Genomic DNA, 23420 nt, shown 5'->3' on the forward strand with positions numbered 1-23420 from the left:
ACAAGTTTGGACATTAGAGTGGGTAGAAAGACCTTTGCCAGTATCACCCTTCCCAAGAACATAAACCAGACCAACAAAAAGTATCTCTCAGCTAGTAAAGATTAGAGGAGGTTAACTGTTACTTCAAGTGCCAAAACAGCAGTGTAAAACGACAAGGGACATGAAGAATAAGGGAACCCTGACACTCCAAAAGATCATAATCATCCTCCAGCAACTTAAGGCAAAGACACAGAGAAACGTGATTTATCCCATGAAGAATTCAACAGAGCCATCTCGAGGAAACTCAGTGAACTACAAGAAAATAAAGAGACAATGTTACAAAACCTGAAAAAAAATACATGATCAAAATGAGAAATAAACAGAGACAAATCATTAAAAGAACTAAACACAGATTCTGGAGCTAAAGAATTCAATGAATGAAATGAGGAATGTAAGAGAAAGCATCAACAGCAGAACAGAACAGGCAGAAGACGGAATCCATGGTTAGAGGACAGAACTTTGAAATAACTCTGTCAGAGGAGAACAAAGAAAAAAGAATGAAAAAGAATAAAAAGGGTCCACGTGATCTATAGGACAGCATCAAGAATAAACAGCAGAACCATTAGAGTTCCAGAAGGAGAACAGAAAGGAAAGGGGTAATATAGCTCATTTAAAAAAAAAAATAGTGGCTGAGAATTTCCCAAACCTGGAGAGAAGGCTGCACATCCAAGTTCATGAAGCTAACAGATTCCCCCCATTATCTCTAAGACACATTATAATGAAACTTGAGAAAACCAAAGACAAACAGAAAATCCTAATACCAGTAAGACAGACTGTAACCTACAAAGGAAGCCCCATTAGGCCATCAGCAGATCTCCAAGAAGAAACCTTACAGGTGAAGAGAGTGGAATGAATGATATTCCACATTTCTTTTATTCAGAGAAAGAAACTACCAGCTAAGAATACTCTATCCAACAAAGGTATCCTTCAGAAATGAAGAAGAAATAAAAACTTTCCCAGATGAATAAGTTAGGTCTGTCATATAAAACCATCACTATTAGATGTGACTTACAAAAAAAAAGGCTGAAAAGAGTTCAAGTTGAAATGAAAAAAAAAGACACTAATAGTAACATGAAAACATATGAAAATGTACAACTCACTGATAAAGGTAAATATACAGTGAGATTCAGAAAACTCAAATTCTGTAATAGGATGGGTACATTAACCACTTAATTTTAAACATATTATATAGTTTAAAGGAAAAGACTATTAAAAACAACTAGAGCTAGTATAATTTCTTCATGAATATACAATATAAAAAGAGGTAAATTTTGACATTAAAATAAAAAGCTCAATACAATCCCTATCAAAATTCCACTGACATTTTTCAACAGAAATAGATCTTTTGTATGAAACCACAAAAGATCTTGAACAGCCAAAGAAATCTGGAGAAAGAACACAGGTGGAGGCATCATACTTCCTGGTTTCAAACTATATTACAAAGCTATAGTAATCAAAGCAGTATGGTATTGTCATTAGAAAAATACATGGATCAATAGAATGGGATAGACAGCACACAAATAAACCCACTAATATATGGTCAATTAATTTACCACAAAGTTGCCAAGAATATACAACGAGGAAGGACAGTCTCTTTAATAAATAGTGCTGAGAAAACTGGATAGTCAAATGCAAAAGAGTGAAATTGGGCTCTTCAGTTCAGTTCAGTTCAGTCACTCAGTCGTGTCCGACTCTGCGACCCCATGAATCGCAGCACGCCAGGCCTCCCTGTCCATCAAAACTCCTGGAGTTTACTCAGACTCATGTCCATCGAGTCAGTGATGCCATCCAGCCATCTCATCCTCTCATCCCCTTCTCCTCCTGCCCCCAATCCCTCCCAGCATCAGAGTCTTTTCCAATGAGTCAACTCTTCGCATGAGGTGGCCAAAGTACTGGAGTTTCAGCTTTAGCATCATTCCTTCCAAAGAAATCCCAGGGCTGATCTCCTTCAGAATGGACTGGTTGGATCTCCTTGCAGTCCAAGGGACTCTCAAGAGTCTTCTCCAACACCACAGTTTAAAAGCATCAATTCTTCAGCACTCAGTTTTCTTCACAGTCCAACTCTCACATCCATACATGACCACAGGAAAAACCATAGCCTTGACTAGACGGACCTTTGCTGGCAGTCATGTCTCTGCTTTTGAATATGCTATCTAGGTTGGTCATAACTTTCCTTCCAAGGAGTAAGTGTCTTTTAATTTCATGGCTGCAGTCACCATCTGCAGTGATTTTGGAGCCCCCAAAAATAAAGGCTGACACTGTTTCCACTATTTCCCCATTTATTTGCCATGAAGTGATGGGACCGGATGCCATGATCTTCGTTTTCTGAATGTTGAGCTTTAAGCCAACTTTTTCACTCTCCACTTTCACTTTCATCAAGAGGCTTTTGAGTTCCTCTCCACTTTCTGCCATAAGGGTGGTGTCATCTGCATATCTGAGATTATTGTTATTTCTCCCGGCAATCTTGATTCCAGCTTGTGCTTCTTCCAGTCCAGCGTTTCTCATGATGTACTCTGCATATAAGTTAAATAAACAGGGTGACAATATACAGGCTTGACGTACTCCTTTTCCTATTTGGAACCAGTCTGTTGTTCCATGTCCAGTTCTAACTGTTGCTTCCTGATCTGCATACAGATTTCTTAAGAGGCAGGTCAGGTGGTCTGGTATTCCCATCTCTTTCAGAATTTTCCACAGTTTATTGTGATCCACACAGTCAAAGGCTTTGGCATAGTCAATAAAGCAGAAATAGATGTTTTTCTGGAACTCTCTTGCTTTTTCCATGATCCAGCGGATGTTGGCAATTTGATCTCTGGTTCCTCTGCCTTTTCTAAAACCACCTTGAACATCAGGAAGTTCTTATCTTACACCAAACACAAGAATCAACCCAAAAGGAATTAAAGGCTTGAATTTAAGACCTGAAAGCAAAAAATTCCCAGAAGAAAATGTAGAGGACAAGCTCCTTGACATCAGTGACATCAGTCTTTGCAATTTTTTTTGGATTTGACACACACACACACACAAAGGCAACAAAAGAAAAAATAAACAAGTGGGACTATATCAAACTAAGGACTTCTGCACAACAAGGGAAACCATCAACAAAATAAAAGACAACCTACCAAATGAGAAAATATTTGCATATCACATTAATTGGTAAGAGGTTAATATTCAACATACAGAGAATTCATCGGAGAAGGCAATGGCACCCCACTCCAGTACTCTTGCCTGGAAAATCCCACGGATGGAGGAGCCTGGTGGGCTGCAGTCCATGGGGTCGCTAAGTCGGACACGACTGAGCGACTTCACTTTCACTTTTCACTTTCATGCATTGGAGAAGGAAATGGCAACCCACTCCAGTGTTCTTGCCTGGAGAATCCCAGGGACAGCAGAGCCTGGTGGGCTGCCGTCTATGGGGTCGCACAGAGTTGGACACGACTGAAGGGACTTAGCAGCACAGAGAATTCATATAACTCAGTAATGTGTTTGGAAATTTTTATAATAAAATACATGGAGGGAGGAGAGTAAGAATATTAAACTTAACCAGTCATCTAAAGGAAAACCATTGCAGGTCTCTGACAGAGGTAAATGGCATGGTCAAAGAGGTGCACAAAACTGATATGATAAAGATGAGAAGATAACAATCTAGGAGAGAAACACCAAAATTCTAAATTAGTCCATGATAAGAGAAATAAAGAGGGATAAGAGATAAACTGTTGGAAGAAGTGATCAAATTTGACCCTAGGTTTATAAAACAAATGCAAACAATTATTTTGTCATACATGATGATTTTTACTTGAAGAGAACTGCATTTCAGATATGTCAGTAACGAAAAAGGCAACACAGATTAAACGAAAAAGGAGTTAAGGTAAAAACAAAGAATTCAAAAATACAAGGGTCCTACCTTCCTCAAATGAGAGTAGAGAAACTAAGACAGCAAAGCCAGACTGATTAGGTGTGTCAGCACTCACATGCCAATATCTTCAGCAGAGAGAACGTTATGTAACACTCAGGTATGAGAGGAAGACAGACATTCCCCTCAGGAGACACCCTCTGGAATACATAAGATGTGTTCTCCTACTGAACCACTAATTGGCTAGCCAATCTGTTCACAGTCAGCTGCATTAGACGCTGACTTGACTCAGGAGCTCTGGCTATATCAACAGATGATGCTGTTGTTCAGTGGCTAAACTGTGTCTGACTCTGCAACCCCACAGACTGTAGCACATCAGGTTCCTCTGTCTTCCACTATCAATAAAGATTATATCAAATCTGCTCTTTAATAGCAGTTAATACAATATGTAACCCTTTTCAAGGAAAGTCTATTGAACACATTAAAATCTTGCTGGTGGAAACAAACAAACAAACAAAAAAACCCACATAGATTGAAATTTATAACTTTTTTTATTCCTAAAACAGAATTCACTTTTGTCCTATGTCCAAGCATGTTTCTTCCCCATTTTCTTCCATGGCCTTTTTATCAAACTATTTTCAGAGTGCTCAGTAACTTTCCATGAGACTCTAACCAACCTCCCTTTCTCTCCTCTCTGATTAGGAAACTATCATAAAGGAAATTCAGAAACCTTGTCTATAATGATGATCTGGAAATTGGCAAGCTTAGGGGTCAGTTTTCACATGGAATGTAAGATAACAGAAAAACAGGAAAAGAATTCTTTCTGAAATCTGCAAAACACTAAATTATAACCACCTAAAAGGGGAAAATGAGTCTGTAGAAGTTATAAACTAGCTTCTACAGTTTCTTTATGTACTAAAACTAAATAAGAAGAAGAAGAAATCTCCTTCATTGGCTAATTCTAAGAAAAAAATCATTTTACATCAATTTCACTTGTTATTTTTATACTTGACAAACCACAAAGTACGCAAATGAACCATAAAAACCAATCTGAGCAGGGTAGAGCCACACACCAGCATCTGGGATGTATCTTATTGGTTATGTATTTGAAAACACATCCAAATTCAAGCACAAGGAAGCCCTTTTTTATAACACTGCCAAGGAAAATTTGGTTTTCAGCTGAAACCACAATTAGTAAGAGCTGGATAATATTACATCATCATCAATGATTCAACAATGACAAAAAAAAGGGAGAGTATGCACACAGGAGCAGGCTGGAAAGCATCACTTCATGCTACAGGTTATTTAAAGATAGGGAGAGGTACTAACTGATGGCACCTAGGAACATGGCCTCATTTGGAAATATGGTCAGTGCAGATGCAGTTAGTTCAACGAGGATATACCGGACAGGGTGGACCCCTAATCCAGTATGACCGCCGTCTATGTAGGACGCCATCCTTATGAAAATACAGAGACACACGGATAACGTCATGTGAAGATGAAGGCAGAGATTAGTGTGATGGATCTACAAGCCAAGGAATACCAAGAATCATGGGTCTTCCCCAGCAGCTAGAAAAGAGGTATGGAACAGACTGTGAGGGCTCTGAGAACCTCTGAGCCCTCAGAAGTAACCACCCTCCCAATACCTTGATTTCAGATTACAAGCCTCCTAAACAGTCAAAAAAAAAAAAATTTTTTTTTTCTATCCTTTCTCTCAACCCTTCTGACACTAGATATGCAGGTTTTTCCATACCAAGGAAATCTCCAGTTCCTGGCGGATACCACCTGGGTATCCTACAACTCAGTTACTACACTGTCACCAGTGGTTAGTGCAGGTCACACCCTGTAAGGGCTTAGTCCCACAAGACGGCCCCTACACTTCAAGCACCAATCTCAAACCCTAGACTGTCATCTGAATTCTGGCCAAACATTCATATATCAAAGTTTCCCACAAGCTCTTCTTCAGTTCAGTAATTTACTAAAATGGCTCACAACACTCAGGGAAACATCTCACCTACATTTGCCAGATTTGTATGAAGAACAGCACTTAGATACCAGTATGTGGTATAAGGCTGTGTGGGATTTCCACACCTTGAAATTTCCATACCCTTAAAGTGTGCACCAATCTGGAAGATCTCTAAATCCCTCAGTCAGGGTATCTTTATGGAGGCTTCATTACTAGATCGACTGAATTATGGCCATTAGTGATCAACTCAACCTCCAGCCTCTTTCCCCTCCCCAGAGATGGAAGAGGCTGAAAGTTCCAAAAGTAATCAAGGGTGGGTTCCCATGATAACCAGGCCCCATCCTTAGGGGCTTTCCAAGAGTTATTCATTAACATAAACTCAGGTGTGACCCAAGAGGGTGTATTATGAATAACAAAAGATGCTCTTTACTTTTATCACTCTGGAACCAGAGACTAAAAAGCCAAGTATTATAACCAAAGATGCTTCTTTGGCTCTTATCACTTAGAAGTGATAAGACAAGTTTTAGGAGCTCTAAGAGCTAAAGATGAAGATCTATATATAAATAAATATATATATATATATATATATATATATCTTTCTTATACATACTCCAGAACTGTGAGAGAAAAAAATTCTATTGTTTTAAGCCACCCAGTTTGCATATTCTGTTACAGTAACCCTAGGAATGAATACACCTCATATGAAGAAAAATTTTCAAGTTTAAATCTTAAAATGCAAGGTATTCTGTAACTGTTAAAACTTGGAAGCAACTGAAAAGTCCTCCAGTAAGTAAATGGATAAACTAACTGTGGTGTATCAATTCAAAGGAAGATTAGTTAGTGATGAGAAGAGATGAGCTATCAAGCCCTGAAAAGACACGGAAGAATCATAAAGGCATATTGCTAAGAAGCCAATCTGGCTATGTACTGGATGATTGCAACTATGTGACATTCTGGAAAAGGCAAAACTATGGAGACAGGGAGAAGATCAGTGGTAGCCAGAGGTTCAGGGAGATGGGGGAGGGACAGGGAGATGGGTAAAGAGTGCTCTCAGGGAAGTGAAACAACTTTTCCTGACACAGTAACGGGAGAAACATGTCATTATACATTTGTTGAAACCCAGAGAATATACAACCCAAGAGTGAACCCTCATGTAAACCATGGATTTTAATTAATATTATGTGTCAATATTGGTTCATCAATTATAACAAATGCAGCATACTAATACAAGATATACATTTTAAAAAACTGTGCAGGTTGGAGAGGGAATAATGTAGGGCTGCAACTATTTTTTTTTCATAACTGAGAACACTAACCCAAACAACTACCATCTATTAGCAATATCATTTCATAAAAGAAAGGAGACTTTTAAAAGCAGAAAGTTAGAAGGATATAAACTAAGGATAAAGAACAGTTCTTTCCAATAAAGGACGGCTTGTAACAATTTCTACCACAAACAAGACAGATGTAGACAGCTAGGGAGACATCTCATTACTTTCATTTCACCTAATACACAGAAACCACCACCTGAACTGGCCTGGTTAATGCACTGCTTGTAGAGGATTATTCATTTAGTGCTCATAATACCTTGAAAGAGAAGTAGCATTTTATTCCCATTTATAAAGGAGGTAATAATTGACCCTTACAGAAGTTAAGCAACTTTTCCAAGGTGACATACATACCCCTCACAGCAGCAGCTGATCTGAACAGATGTATGACTGTGCTAAGACTATGATCATGACATAAAAGCATCCTACTGTAACTGTACAGCAAGTGATACGATGGGTCAGAGGTTGAGAAAGAGAACACAACCAGAAGCAAAGACATGAAAGCTGAAGGCATGAAAAAGGAACAGCAGAGGAGTGGGACTTGGCGGGGAGCAAGTGATGAAGGACATATTAGGGTCACCTTGTCCAGAGGAGGAGAGAGGAACAACAAAGTACACAAAAGAGAGACAGTCAGACAGAAAGAAGTAAACCCGTAAATCACCACCAGATTTCAATCCTGGAGAAGGGCGTGGCTCCCCACTCCCGAATTCTTGCCTGGAGAATTCCACGGACAGAGGAGCCTGGCGGCCACACATTCAGTCCACGGGGTCACAAAGACTTGGACATGACCGACTGACTAACACTTGCACTTTTCTTCACTTTTGAAACCTGGAGTCATAATTTTTGGCTTCTTTCCCTCAATCTGAAACACTCAGGCAGCTTTAACACATTATGTCCACATAAATATTTTTTCAGACCTGTTCTTTACTCTGCATTGTCATTACCCTAGTGATGCCCTTTATTCATTTTTACTTGGAACTGTTCAAACCACCTCCAAACATGTCTTCTTGTTTCCATTCTACTTTATCTCTAATTAATACCACCTGTTTATGTATCATAGCTTCTTCTAGCCCTCCCCTGACAATTCCCAACAATCATAAACTTAAACATACTCTTCTGTCCTTAATTTTTTAACCAATCTTAACCACATCTTCATGTCCACACGTGAAGATCTATTTCTTCTTTCCAAATACTATATAGTATTGAATTGTAAACATGTAAATAATTGATTTATTTAACCATCCCCTCAACCAAAAAACACTTCTACTGCTTCCAGAGTTTTGCCATTATAAATTTGAGAATCAGTTTGTCAAATCAACTGTATTATTTACAGAATAAGCAAGAATTAAAATCTGAACAATAGTGAGCCTTTCTATCAAAAATCAAGGTATGACTTTACATTTAGTTAAGTATACTTTAATATTACTCAGCAGAGTTTTAAAGCTTCTTCATATAGTTTCTTCTTATACCTTAAGTTTATTCTTAGGTATTTTATGTTTTTAATTTTTGCTACAAATAGGCTCCTTCCCTCCCTGAGATTTTTAAGTATTTCTATAATAGAAATATAAATTTCTTTTGTTGATCTATTTTATAATAGAAATATAAAATTGTTAATTCTTACATATTAATTTTGGTTTTTAGTATGCCTTGTAATTTTTTGTTAAAAGTTGAACATAATGCACCAGGTAAGAAGAGCTGAGATAAACAGTCTCCTAGAGTGGTGGTGTGTTCTTGCCTGGAGAATCCCAGGGACGGGGGAGCCTAGTGGGCTGTTGTCTGTGGGGTCACACAGAGTCGGACACGAATGAAGTGACTTAGCAGCAGCAGCAGAGTGGTGGTGAGGTGTGGAGGTGGGAGGAGAAATGTCCCATAGTCCTGTGTCTCAATCTCTTAGTCCTCTGCCTTTTATAAAGACTGTGACATTTACAAGTGCTTCTTTCCTTGGGGCTCAGACGGTGAAAAAAAATTTGCCTGCAATGCAGAAGACCCGGGTTTGATCCCTGGAGGAGGAAATGGCAAGCCACTCTTGTATTCTTGCCTGGAAAATTCCGCGGACTGAAGAGTCTAGCTGGTTACCGTTCCCGGGGTCATCAAGAGTCGGACACAACTGAGGGACTAACACTTTCACTCTGTCCCACCTCCACCCACATAGGACAGGTTGGCCAGAGGGTGCTGCAGTTTGTATTTCTCTTCACCCATGGGGAAGGTTAGAGGAGGTTGGAACTGGGTATCTCCCTTCCCCCAGATCAGTTAGGCTCTGACAAAACTCACAGGCTAGGCTAGCAAAACAGGTTCTTTTTAGGGCAGGTTTAAGAAAAACAGAATGTTCTGGACATTTTCAAAATAGCTGTTTTTCCTCTCCCTCTGCCAGTATCAAAAGAGAATTTTTCTAAGCCTTCACTGTAAGAACCTGGTAGGGCTCCTATTGGTAAATCTCACAAAACTATGAAAACCCACCTAAGACTGGGAAGCCCCTGCAGTTTCTCACTTTCTACTTGTCTATGCTGATTCTGCAGTCCATAGGGTCACAAAGAGTCGGACACGATTAGGCGACTGAACAACCACCACCTAATTAAATATCCTCTAGGCAGAGTTTTCCTTATTTCTTTACCATCTACTGAATACAGTCATTATTATCCCTGCTGCATCATGACTGTATTAAATATACTTTTATGTTCATCAGTTTTTCCACACTTCCTAATTTTTTAATAATTTCTATATATATTTCTATTATAATTTGGCTGTTTTTACTGAAACTTTTAACACATTTAAAGTTTTTATTCTTTTAAGCCTTAATGGCATTAATATTATACGTAATATAATCTGAAAATCACATCAAAATAATTACAAACCCAATAAATAGGCTACAGACCATTGAACAGTATAATAGTCAAGACTCTACTCATAACTTAGCCAACTGCTGATATCATAAACTTATGGTCAGTAGAGTTGAAGAGCTTTTACTCCGATACTCAAAAGTTCTACATAGGAACTTTAAAGGAAGATTTGCGGGGGTGGGGGGGGGGGTGGTATCAAATACTTTTAAGGAACTTTTAAGGAAGATTCTTTTGTGTACCAAAGAGTAATGGTGAGAGTAGAAGCACTGGTGATTTTTATTTTTTCCTTAATCCTGTTTCTATTTCCCACAAATTATTATTACATTGTATTGCTTTTATAATTAAAAAAAAAACTCTCAAGGTTATTATAAAAGATACAAACTTTTAGAAAGGAGAGCCAATGGTAACTCTGGAGAGAAAAGTTTCAGTAAAATGGAAATCATAAGGGTATGGTCTGAAGTCTTTTCTTTATTAAGCATGGAAATGAGACAACCATAAACATTTTCAAGGGGATTTCCATGAAGGAGGCACACATTAGTGACTGCCTGTGTCTTCCAAATTCACCTCATATAATTTCTGTAAAGTCTTTTCACCATTGCTATCTCTCTGACTTATCTAAGTATCTTCTATCAGAAAATAAAGATCATAATGGGCTAGAAGGCACAGAGGTGGCAGGGAGTCTGTGATTAACAGACTGAGCATCATTTGCTTCACTGAAGAGCAGAGTGCACTCCAGATATGTGAGCAAGTGAGCATGAAAGGACGTGAGATGAGCACATTTTGCGTAACAGGTGAGAGACTATCTGAAGAATCCCTATCAACAAAGGTGGGGTCATACTTGGGGACAGTGGGAGATGCAGTGTGACAGCTGTGATGGGACCAAACACAAAGAACCCTGAACACAAGGCTCAGAAGTCTGCACTCACCACTGTAAGAAACAAGGATCCCTTGAAGAATTTTTAAACCGGGGTATCACACATGGAAAGTGATGTCAAAGGAAAGGAGCTTTGCGACGGTGCATTAGCTTCAGTAGACAACAAGTCTACCAGACATAAGAACTAGGGGACTACTGAGGATGGAAAGTAAAGGGAAACGAGCATTCTTCAGAAGATAATGACATTGTGTTAAAAAAGAAAATAACTGAATATTTCTCATTCTCTTCAACTGATTTAGTCAAAAACACTTTTCCTGGGTACCTTCCACATTCCAAATACTAAGCTCTAAGGATACAAGAAAGGACAACAGATACATTCTTATCTGTATCGATCTTATAGTATATTCTCTTTTTCTTTCCAGAAAGTTTATTTTTCTTTAAACTCTTATTTTTTGTAAATACCCTCCAAATACTTTATGTTTAAATGTAGTAGAACTTTATTTATTTATAAACTGTTTTACAATGTTCTGCCCTTTCTGCTTCCAAGGTATACCTTTGCGATAGTACCTGTCACACAATAATCACTGATTTGCTTATCTCCTTTTCCACTACATGATTCTAACCTTCACGCTGGCTGAGGCCAGGTCTTACTGGATACTTTCTCCCCACTCAGGAAATTTCAAGAGAGTGCAGTGAGTGAATGAATCCTATTTAGTTTTTAAGCCGTGATCCCATGGACTGTAGCCCACCAGGCTTCTCTGTCCACGGGACTTTCCAGGCAAGAATATTGGAGTGGGTTGCCATTAAATGCATAGATTTCATTGGGAACCATGAATAAAACACAAAATTTTCTTCTTTAGTTTCCCAGATGTAGCCAACAGGTGGTTTCAAATTGCAGTCAATTAGGAATGCTCCTCAACCTTTTCCACCACAATTAAATATAGCAAATGGGAGGATGAATGTTCCAGCATCCCAAGGAGCTTTAGGTTGCAACTGGCCACATGTGTGAAATAGATTTTAAGTCACATTGATTCAAGCACTATTCTACATACTAGAGAAATAACCAAGGTTCCTGCCTTTGCAGAGCTTAATTTGATAGAGGTAAGATGAACAGCAATCAAATAGGAAAAGTTCATTACCATTTTAGCACAATAAAATTTTTTGTTTTATTTTTTATAAACAAAACTTTTAAAATTTATTTTTTATATCTTTAAAAATACGTATTTATTTGGCTGCATTGGGTCTTAGTTGCAGCGCTCGGGATCGCGGCTCACAGACTCTCCAGTGCCGGCGCATGGGCTCGGCGGCAGGGGCGCACAGGCTGAGTTGCTCCGCGGTATGTGAGATCTCAGTTCCCAGACCAGAGACCAAACTCGAGTCCCCTGCACTGCAAGGCGGATGCCTAACCACTGAACCACTAGGGGGGCCTTCTATAGCTTTTCTTTTAAGGTTAATACTTTGGGTCTTATTTTAACATTCTCTCCTGACATGTTATAAAGACATGATATTTTAAATTTTCGATTTTTCAATGTTAAGTCTAAAGAATTCAATTTTTGTGTTTGAATTAAGAATTCAATTATTCTTCTCCAATATGGCTAACCATATGGCTGATATGGCTGATTCCTCCCCCAATGATCTATTATACCAACTCCAATACAGAGTTCCTATAAATATCTGTTCTTGAACTTTGTTATTTTTCATTCATCTATTTCTGTACTAATTACTTTAGCTTTATACTCAACTAAATGAATCCTCCTGCTTCATTTTTCTTATTAGTAATCTTGACATTTTATCTTTCCATATAAATTTTAGGATCAGCTTGCCAAGTTCTACAGGATAAACTTGAATTTTGTTTGAAATGACACTGAGTTAACTGATATATTGAAAATATTTGACATTCCCAAGCCTTTCTGTCTACTCATATATTTGAGATAGTTTTAGGCTCTTTAATAAAGTTTTATAATTTTCTCCATGAAGTTGTTACATATCTTTTATTAGACAAGTGATGTAATTTTGTTGCTCTTGTGACTAGAATAGTTTTAAAATCACACTATCTAAACATTTTTGCTGAGGTATAGAAGTATGATTTTTTTTTGTTAAATTATCTTATATCCAGCATCAGTGCCAGAAGTGTACATAATAGATTTTTCTTAAATCTTCTATATCAACAATCATCAATAAATAATGAAAGTTTTGCTTCTTTTCATCCCTTATATTATTTATCCTTTTCTTATTTTACTGGCTAGGACTTCTAGCATTATGTTGGAAGTAGTGACAGAAACCAGCATCATGTTTCTAAGTTTAAAGGAAATGGCTTCTAACGTACTTCCATTAAGGATGAGGCATATAATGGAGTTTTTAGTGGATGTCCTTTATTTGCCTAAGTTGTTCTTTTCAATTTGTAGGCTGCTAAGAGGTAACACTGGTATGAGGGGTGGTGGTGTTAATCACAAATAAGGGCTATCTTCAATCAATTTTTGCTCGGGCTATTAAAATAACTATGTATAACAGAAACTGTTCTACATTTACCTAACATCTGCTCTATGAGCCTTAACTCATTCTGACTAGACCTGCATACTTACAGAATGTGTCAATACTACATTCACATATGTACTCTAGAAGAAATAATCCAATTATCTGTGACCTTTGGTTCATGCTGCTAAGTCGCTTCAGTTGTATCCGACTCTGTGTTACCCCACAGACGGCAGCCCACCAGGCTCCCCCGTCCCTGGGATTCTCCAGGCAAGAACACTGGAGTGGGTTGCCATTTCCTTCTCCAATGCATGAAAGTGAAAAGTGAAAGTGAAGTCGCTCAGTCATGTCCAACTCTTAGCGACCCCATGGACTGCAGCCTACCTACCAGGCTCCTCCGTCCATGGGATTTTCCAGACAAGAGTACTGGAGTGGGGTGCCATTGCCTTCTCCAACCTTTGGTTCATAAAGAAATATTAATAATGTAACACAAATTTTGAATGGATAATCACATTTGCTTGATTTAAGCCCATTAAATATTTCAAGATAAGGAAAGATGGTTATAAACAAAACCCAAAATACTACAACTTTTATCTCAAATATACACATATATAAACTATATAAATACATATTCATATTCTGATCATATGTCTCAGGACTTCTAAAATAATGGGATAAAAAACACAGAATACAGTATCAATACAATTCGATTTTGAATTGCAGACAAACATCATTGTAAGTGCCATATCAAAGGCATCAAAAAAGGAAAGGGAATATTGCACAGCCTGACTTTTAACTTATCTTTTAATCACCACCATTTAAGGAATATGCTTTAATTAAAGCCCAAGGCCATATAAATTACATTCTATAAATAAACAGAGCTGTGCATTTGAATTTTAAAGTTCTGTATTTCATGAGATTTTAGTCTTTGGTGAACAAATAAATCAACCAAACACAAGTTTCCTAGGTTCTTAATTCTACTGTCAAACTCTAAAACTATGTTCTTAGTAAGAACATAGTTGTATTAAAGAAAGCTTGCTTTTTAAAACGGAAAACTTAGTTTAAAATAATTTGATCATGAAAATTTTTATATGAAACGATTTTAAGTTTTTAAATGAAATTCAATAGGCCGAGTGCCAAAGTGAAAAACAAAGCAAACAGAAAACACTACAATTATTATCACTGAGGAAGCATGATTCAATTTACCAAGCCTGAGACTGTGCTCAGCTTTTCAGAAACACATCTACTGGATTAAATCTGTATATGACTTCTTCCAGAACAAACTATGCTTACAAGGTGAAAGAGTAACACAAACGGAATTCTACCTGAGTAAATACCCCTTATCCCTGATGATTTTCGATTCTGCTTTACTGATGTGGGAGCAAACAACCTTGTTTGAATAGGAAATTCTTTTTTTTTAAATTATTTATTTTTTTAATTGAAAGACAATTGCTTTACAGAATTTTGTTGTTTTCTGTTAAACATCAACATGAATCAGCCATAGGTATACATATGTCCCCTCCCTCTTGAACTTCCCTTCCAACTCGCTCTCCATCCCACCCCTCTCAGCTCAGTTCAGTTGCTCAGTCATGTCTGACTCCCTGCAACCCCATGGACTGCAGCACGCCAGGCCTCCCTGTCCATCACGAAGTCCCGGAGTTTACTCAAATTCATGTTCACTAAGTCAGTGATGCCATCCAATCATCCCATCCTCTGTTGTCCCCCTCCTCTCCTGCCTTCAATCCTTCCCAGCATCAGGGTCCCCTCAAATGAGTCACCTCTTCGCATCAGGTGGTCAAAGTATTGGAGTATCAGCTTCAGGATCAGTACCTTCCAATGAATATTCATGACTGCTTTCCTTTAAGATGAACTGCTTGGATCTCCTTGCTGTCCAAGGGACTCTCAAGAGTGTTCTCCAACACCACACTTCAAAAGCATCAATTCTTCAGTGCTCAGCCTTCCCTGCAGTCCAACTCCCACATCCATACACGACCACTGGAAAAACCACAGCCTCAACTAGGCGGAACCTTGTCGGCAAGGTAACATCTCTGCTTTTCAGTATGCTGTCTAAGATGGCCACAGCTTTTTCCAAGGAGCAAGTGTCTTTCAACTTCATAGCTGAAGTCACCATCTGCAGTGATTTTGGTGGTGTGTTGCTCAGTTGTGTCCGACTCTTTGCGACCCCATGGACTGTAGCCTACAAGGCTCTTCCCTCCATGGGGTTCTCCAGGCAAGAGTACTGGAGTGGGTTGCCATTTCCTTCTCCTGAATAGGAAATTCTTAACAGAAGCTTTCACAGGTGTTCCTCTATTACAACACTATCCTTTGAAGAAAGAGTCACTTCATAGTACTTGTAGCAGAAAACCTATACAATCTGATTTAATATTTTTAATGAAAATGTATTAGCTTTTAAACGCATCGTGTTCTTTCTACTTCTATTTAAAAGCTGTTATTAATGGAACTTATAAAATGCTGAGGCTCAGAGCAGAGATAAAGTGACACTGTACGGAGAACTCAAAGCCCAGAGGTTAACCAACTTCACATCATCTGTGAATGACGACTTGCAGGCCAAGCCCCTCATCTTACAAGCAAAGCCGAAATGTGATCAGTGACAGAAAAACACATAGCTGTCTGCAGTGGGTTCCACCTATAATTAACTAGAGCACTACCATTTTACAGCTAAAGGTATATACTAAAAGCAAAATATCAACAACTAACGAAACTGAGAAAGGGGAGAAATCAGATTTTATTAGAAAAAACCCTCTTTTAGAATTAAGGAGAAAAGCAATTCTCATTTATTAAGGAATGCTGAAAACTGCTACTTCTACCTCAAAAAATGTCTTAAAGATACTTCTTTGAATTAAGAACTTCTCACTTCACATTCCCTGGAGAAGGAATGGCAATGCACTCCAGTATTCTTGCCTGGAGGATCCCGTGGACAGAGGAGCCTGGTGGGCTACCATACACGGGGTCACAGAGAGTTGGGCACGACTGAGTGACTAACAGACACCTCACATTTGAAAAAACTCAGCAGCAAAATCACAGGAGCACAGTCTCTCTGGGTAACATGCTGTACAGGAATATGACCAACCCAAGACCAAATAAAATGGCAACACCGAGCTGTGTGTCTTTAAGCACATCATGTAACTCAGCTGTCCTGAGTATCAGGCTGCCCCTCTGTCAAATAGGATAGTGATATCTGTCTCACAGGATTGTTGTGATGAGACGAAGCTTGTATAAATATTTATCCAGGTAACACACTGGATTTTTTTCAGTTATGAGAAGCACATCCTTCCTTCCACCCTACATATACATTTGACATCAGGCTTCATTTCTGAAATGATATTAGATGCTCCTCATTCATCTCCTTCCCACAACTAAATAAAAAGACTGTGATTCAAGTAAAGAGTATATCTAATTATCAAAGGTATGTTTTAAAATGAAGGAACATGAAAACAATCAGCCTAAAAATATTAATTTCCTTTTTTTCTCTGCCGTTCAGGCACCCTACCATGGTAAGTACCGTTAACCTTTGGTGTCCAAAATGACCTTCTCCTTAATATAACATTTAACACTCCTTGCTATAACATTTAACAACTCTCTTCATTTTTCTAATGAAAATTATCTCAGGGCCCCACTAAGTTGTGAAAGATACTGAACTAATTAAGGCACTAATGGGGACAATCCCAAACTCATGGAGCTGATGTATAAATTTAACAGATTCCTTTAGTATCCTAGTGCTAAGAGAGTCAATAACTCAGGACATTTTTGTGTCTACTGTTAAACCTGAAGAGACAATAGCATAAAATAAGACTACTCCAGACAAACTTGCATATGTGATCACGATTCTCATTATTTCCAAATAGGATGTACGCAAATGATCTTTTGCTTCAGAAGGAGAAAAAAAGTGCTGTGTTACCTTTTTTTGTTAAAAAGAAAGAAAGACGGGCTTCTCCAGGAATCCAAGCTTGCAATGCAAGGGACACCGGTTCCATCCCTGGTACGGGAAGGGTCCCCATGCCACGGAGCAACTAAGCCCACGAGCCACACCACTGAGCCCAGGCATCGCAGCTACTGAAGCTCTCATGCCGCGCCTGTGCACCCCAACAAGAGAAGCCCCTGTAAGGAAAAGCAGCCCCCGCTCGCCAAAACTAGAGAAAGCCCATGTACAGCAATGGATATCCACCACAGCCAATAAATAAATAAATAAATAAATCTTAAACAGAAAGAATGAAAAGGAGGGGGGAGGGGAGGAGAGAGGGAAGAAAAAGAAAGTGAGCACGCCTGGTGCCCAGATCTAGCTTTCAAAAGCCATTTTCCAATAAAAGAAAACTGGCCCCCTGAGAAACGGATGATGATTTCAGGCCTGAGGCGGGAAGCATCAGGATGAGCGCGGAGCATCTTACAGTGACAAAAAGTAAGGAAGAGTGACTATAAACAAAAAACAGACAAAAACAACAAAAAAACACCATAATGGGAGTGTGTCAAAGGGACACAAGATCTGACTGAAAGAACTCCCAATTTGAAACTGAAACAAGTTTAGCCACAAAGTAATACTGCGTTATAATATATATAAAATAAACATCCATGAGTCTACACTGATATAAATAAATAACTGCATAACTCAATAAATGAGGCAGAAGAGACAAATCTCTCATGCAAAAGAAATAAAAAGTGTTCCACTCTATCTGGGCTCCTTAAGCATGGACTGTGCATAGTTACTTCCTTTCAAAGAGTACACTGTAAGGGCAGGAAGCGGGGAAAAAAGAGTACTTTACAGTGACAGAACCTATCACTACCTGAACCAAGAGATTAAGGTCAACATGGACAGTACAAACTATGTTGACAGTACGCACTACCTCTGATATGACGTGATGAAATGGTTCTTCATATCTGTGGTCTAACACATAGCCCCAGTCTAATTAAGGGTAAAGCATCAAACATTCTACAAAGTATCTAACCGTGCATGTGTGCTAAATCGCTTCAATCACGTTCCCTGTGCAACCCCATGGACTGTAGCCCACCAGGCTCCTCTGTCCATAGGATTCTCCAGGCAAGAATGCTGGCTGGAATGGGTTGCCATGCCCTCCTCCAGGGGATCTTCCTGACCCAGGGATCAAATCCATGTCTCTTACCTGTCCTGCATTGGCAGGCAGGTTCTTTACCACTAGTGCCAGAAAGAAAGAAAAGAAAGTAAGTCTCATCAAAAAGAAAGTCTGAAATCACAGCCAAGAAGTGCCTAAAGAGACACAGCTACCAAATACACTGTGATACGGACCATGGAACACAAAGAAGGCCGTTAGATAAAAACTCAGGATATCAGAATACAGCCTTGACTTTATTTAATAATAATGTATCAACATTGGTTCATTAATTTTAACAAACATACCATACTAATGTATTATAAGATATTAATAACAGGGGAAACTGGATGTCACATATATGGGAACCCTGTAGTATCTTTGCAATTTTTCTGTATATCTAAACCTGTTCTAAAATTAAAACTTTACTCAAAATAAGAAATCAAAATATTTAACATATAGTTTAACATTCAGTTCAGTTCAGTCACTCAGTCACATATGACTCTTTGCGACCCCATGGACTGCAGCACGCCAAGCCTCCCTGTCTATCACCAATTCCCGGAGTTCACCCAAACCCATGTCCATTGAGTCAGTGATGCCCTCCAACCATCTCATCCTCTGTCGTCCCTTTCTCCTTCTGCCTTGACCCCTACTTTTCCCAATGTAAACCACTCCTACGTACATACAACATCCTGAGGAAATAAAGGGGGTCTGTATGCAGAGAAGCTGACAATGAAGGCCTTCTTTCAGCTTCCTACAATGTACTGCATTTCACATGTGTGCCTAGGAATTTAACCAAATTTAATGTAACCATAAGGAATTTAAACAAACTAATTCTCACAGGAACACACAAACGGTTTAACATATTTTAGGTAAGAAACAGCAGGTAGAATATAACAATAATTTAAGTATAGGCTAGAAATAAAAGCAGTATTTCTCCCCTTCCTAATATGAGTTCTTTATCAGTCACATGAGGTTTAAAATGATAGTTTTTAACTAATAAAAGCTGATCAGAAGTAGGCCAAAAAACTTCAAAATTATCAAGAGGCCCAGAGGTCCTTAATGCAACTGTGGTGTTGGAGAAGACTCTTGAGAATCCCTTGGACTGCAAGGAGATCCAACCAGTCCATCCTAAAGGAGATCAGTCCTGGGTGTTCTTTGGAAGGACTGATATTGAAGCTGAAACTCCAATACTTTGGCCACCTCATGCGAAGAGCTGATTCATTGGAAAGGACCCTGATGCTGGGAAAGATTGAGGGCAGGAGGAGAAAGGGACAACAGAGGATAAGATGGTTGGATGGCATCACCGACTTGATGGACATGGGTTTGGGTAAACTCCAGGAGTTGGTGATGCACAGGGAGGCCTGGCGTGCTGCGGTTCATGGGGTCGCAAAGAGTTGGTCATGACTGAGTGACTGAACTGACTGACTTATAAACTACAATAAGATATGCAGCAAACAGCACAGTATTTAAGTGACTTAGCTCCAGAACTGGACTACATGAGCAGGAATACTGACAATAAGATTTATTAGCTATGAGACCTTGGACATGTTATTTAATCTCTCTATGAGTTACTGGCATCTGTAGAATGATGGTAATAATAATTTCTACCTTACAGAATTGGTGGAAGTATTTTAAGAGATATTTCACTAAAGTATTTAGAACAACATTTGGCACACGGTAGGCACTCAATAAATATTAGTTATGACTGGGAGTAAAGCATTATGGGAGTATTCATGAAAATCTTTTATACCACTACAGAATTCATTAATTACCTTTTGGCAAAGAACTTAGAAGACATCAAATTCAGAAATGAAACACATTTTTTTTTCTTTTTTATGGATAAGTAAGAATAGCCTGTTCTAGGATATTACATACAGATTCAGGTCTTTGAGAATGCTCCATCAATGTCTCCTGCCTAATTAGTTAAAAGTTATATTGATAGTGTGGCCACAAACAGCTGATAGCAAATACTTCACTAGGACTCAGGAACAGTATACATACCCTCAAATCAGGAGAAAAGTTCTCTGCAGAAGTTGATATGGAATCCGATGAGACAACAGAAGCTGATTTTGTATGCACTGAATTCTCTGAATGAGAAGTGGAAGCACTACAAGATACAAAAGCACAGGACATTTGAAAAATGGGCGTGTTAAAAATTCAGAAATTTCATTAACTGTAACCCCACTGTTTATTAAAACTTCTACTGCCAACCAGTCCAATATTGCCTATTCAATCTTATCTCTAAATACTGGTAAATTGCAAGCTCTATTCCTAAGAATAGGGCTAAGTAGTCTTACCATCCACATTCCCTCTAGACAGGCTTCCCCAGTATTTATGAGTACACTCCAGGTTAATTCTTTCTTTTTATCTAACCATCCAATTAATCACTCAATTATCAGGCCAATGTGCAAAAAACCATTACACCAGGCACTATGATTTGGAGATAAATAGGGCAAAGCTCTCACGTTCATAAAGCTCACAAGCTTGTTGAAGAGACAGATAAATAGTGCAATGTGATAACTCTAACTATACACATACATACACCCCCTAGGTGGACAGAGAGCAGAGAGACAGAGAAGCACCATGATTATGAATCCGGAAAAAGGAAAAGAAAGTACCTAACTCTACCCAGGAAAGTTCAGGGAAGACATTACAGAGCAGGTGATATCTGAACTGAGGCTTGAAAGATAGGAAATCGCCAGGCTGACAAACAAGCAAGGGAATTCCAAAAACAAACAAAAAACACTAAAAGTATAGAATTATCAAAGAGCGTAGAACACTTGAGAAACTACAAATAGTTTGGCAGGGCCAGATGAGCAGAAGGGGAAAAGATAATGATGGAAAGACAAGCCTGTCCTTGTACCTTGTAACTTTCCCCCACAACCATATTGTGTGTTTTTAACACACAATTTAAATATGTTAAATATGTTAAATATCCTATGTTAAATATCCATTTTTTCCATTACACTAAGTAATCACACTCGATACTTTTATTCTCTTAAATTCTTATAGAACTTTGGATACCTGATCACATACTGCCTTTTACTGTTTATTGGTCTCAAGTATGTAAATGTTGTCTCACCAATTAAAATTTCAAAGTCCCAAGAAGGACGACTGTGTCTTTATTTTCTATAAAATCTACTTCAGTGCCTTTGTATATAGTTAACGTGTATTATGTTTATTAAATTAAAAAATACAGTGACAATAAACCAATGCCACAAACTGTATGATTTACATCATTTCCTTTTATCAGTAGAAGAAACTTACATTATTTAAGGAAGAAAAATCAATGGTAGGAAAATCCCAAACATTTTGAACTGAAACTTAAAGTTCTGACTAAGAAATACATTTTTCTAAAGCTTCACTCCCAACATATTAAAAGCCTACTTCACACAAAAAGTCAAGATTCTGATGGAATAATCCACCTTGAGGTTGTGATATTTAGAAAGCATATTTTTGTTTTAAAATTTGTCCACCATAATACCTGCATGTAGCGACTATAAATTATGTTTACAATGTGAAAATCATCTCCCCTCAAATAACTGCCAGTTCATTTTTATTGAGGTTTGGATACTAAAAATACTGTATATATTTTAGGTATACAACATGATATTCTGATATATGTATTCACTATGAAATGATCACCACAATAAAGCTAATTGAGACACCATAACCTCACACAGTTACTTTTCTTTTTGTGGTGAGACAATTTGAGATCTACCATCTTGGCAATTTCAAGTATACAATATTATTAAACTACAGTCACTATGCTATATATTAGGTACCCAGACATAATTTATATCTGAAAATCTGTCCCTTTTGATCAGACAAGTTTTTCCCCCTTATCAGATAGGATTTGAAAACATTTTCTCTCACTCTGTCGGTCACTTTGATGTAGTCCTAATAGTTTGTTTTTGTTTTTGTTACCTGCCCTCTAACGGTGGCAAATCCGAGAAACCATTCTCAAGACCAGTACCAAAGAACTTTTCCCCAATGTTTTCCTCCGGGAGTTTTACAGATTCAGGTCTTACTTTTAAATGCTTAATCCACTTTGGTTGATTTCTGTGTGTGATGTATTATAAGGGTCCAATTTCACCCTTGTGCATATGCATATCCATTTTCACCAACACTAGTCATTGAAGAGTCTATCATTTCCCCACTGTTCATTCCTGGTGCTGTTTTCAAAGGTAGATTGACTGTATGTATACACGTGTAGTTCTACCAATCTGTTCTGCTGTCCACTGTTTTGATAACCACAGCCTTGCAATACAGCTTGAGGTTAGGAAGTGTGATCCCTCCAGCTCTGTTCTTTGTGCTCAAGACTGCATTAGCCATTTTGGGTTTTTCATGGTTCCATACTGACTTCAAGATTGTTTTTTCTATATGTGTAAAATGTCATTAGAATTTTTATGTAGCATGCATTGAATCTGTAAATCACTTTAGGCAGCAATGACATTTTAACAAGATTAATTTTACCAATTCATTAACACAGGATAACTTTCTATCGATTTGTGTCTTTTTCAATTTCTTCCATCATTGTTTTATAGTTTTCTTCATACAGGTCTTTAACTTCCTTGGATAGTTTTATTCCTTAGTATTGTATTTTTTTTTTTTTTTGCTATTAATTTGTTTCCTTAATGTCTTTTTTGGAAAACGCATTATTAGTATATAGAAACAACTGACTTCTGCATGTTGATTTTGTATCCTGCTACTTTCCTGAATGTATTAGCTTTTTGTACAGTTTTTTACAATGTTCCATGTATAAAATCATGCTATCTACGTTTTTATGTATTTATACAATGCGAAAATCATCTCCCTCAAAATAATCACTTCATTTAAATGAATGAAAATGCCATTCCACTGGGAACACTTCAAAAAAATGTTTTTCAAATACAAACATCCCTTTAACTATTTCAAAGTATAATTGTGGTTAATTGTTTTTGTGTCCAAGAAACTATAATATGACAAGGGAA

The 23420-nt window shown here is 38.0% G+C and overlaps 1 protein-coding gene across 6 annotated transcripts in view; it reads right to left on the bottom strand.

Annotated features, from left to right (window-relative positions):
* Positions 1 to 23420, bottom strand: part of MTMR2 (myotubularin related protein 2) — a 110279-nt gene that overhangs the window by 47467 nt on the left and 39392 nt on the right. For all 6 annotated transcript variants that reach the window (XM_027563893.1, XM_027563887.1, XM_027563892.1 and 3 more), the window contains one exon: positions 20449 to 20554. Coding sequence is in view for 2 of the 6 variants with exons in the window: in XM_027563887.1 (XP_027419688.1) it covers positions 20449 to 20554 (106 nt within the window). In the remaining 4 variants the exon portion in view is untranslated. The remainder of the gene's footprint in view (positions 1 to 20448; positions 20555 to 23420) is intronic.

This window comes from Bos indicus x Bos taurus, chromosome 15 (genome assembly GCF_003369695.1).
Source record: "Bos indicus x Bos taurus breed Angus x Brahman F1 hybrid chromosome 15, Bos_hybrid_MaternalHap_v2.0, whole genome shotgun sequence".
In the NCBI taxonomy this organism is placed as follows: domain Eukaryota; kingdom Metazoa; phylum Chordata; class Mammalia; order Artiodactyla; family Bovidae; genus Bos; species Bos indicus x Bos taurus.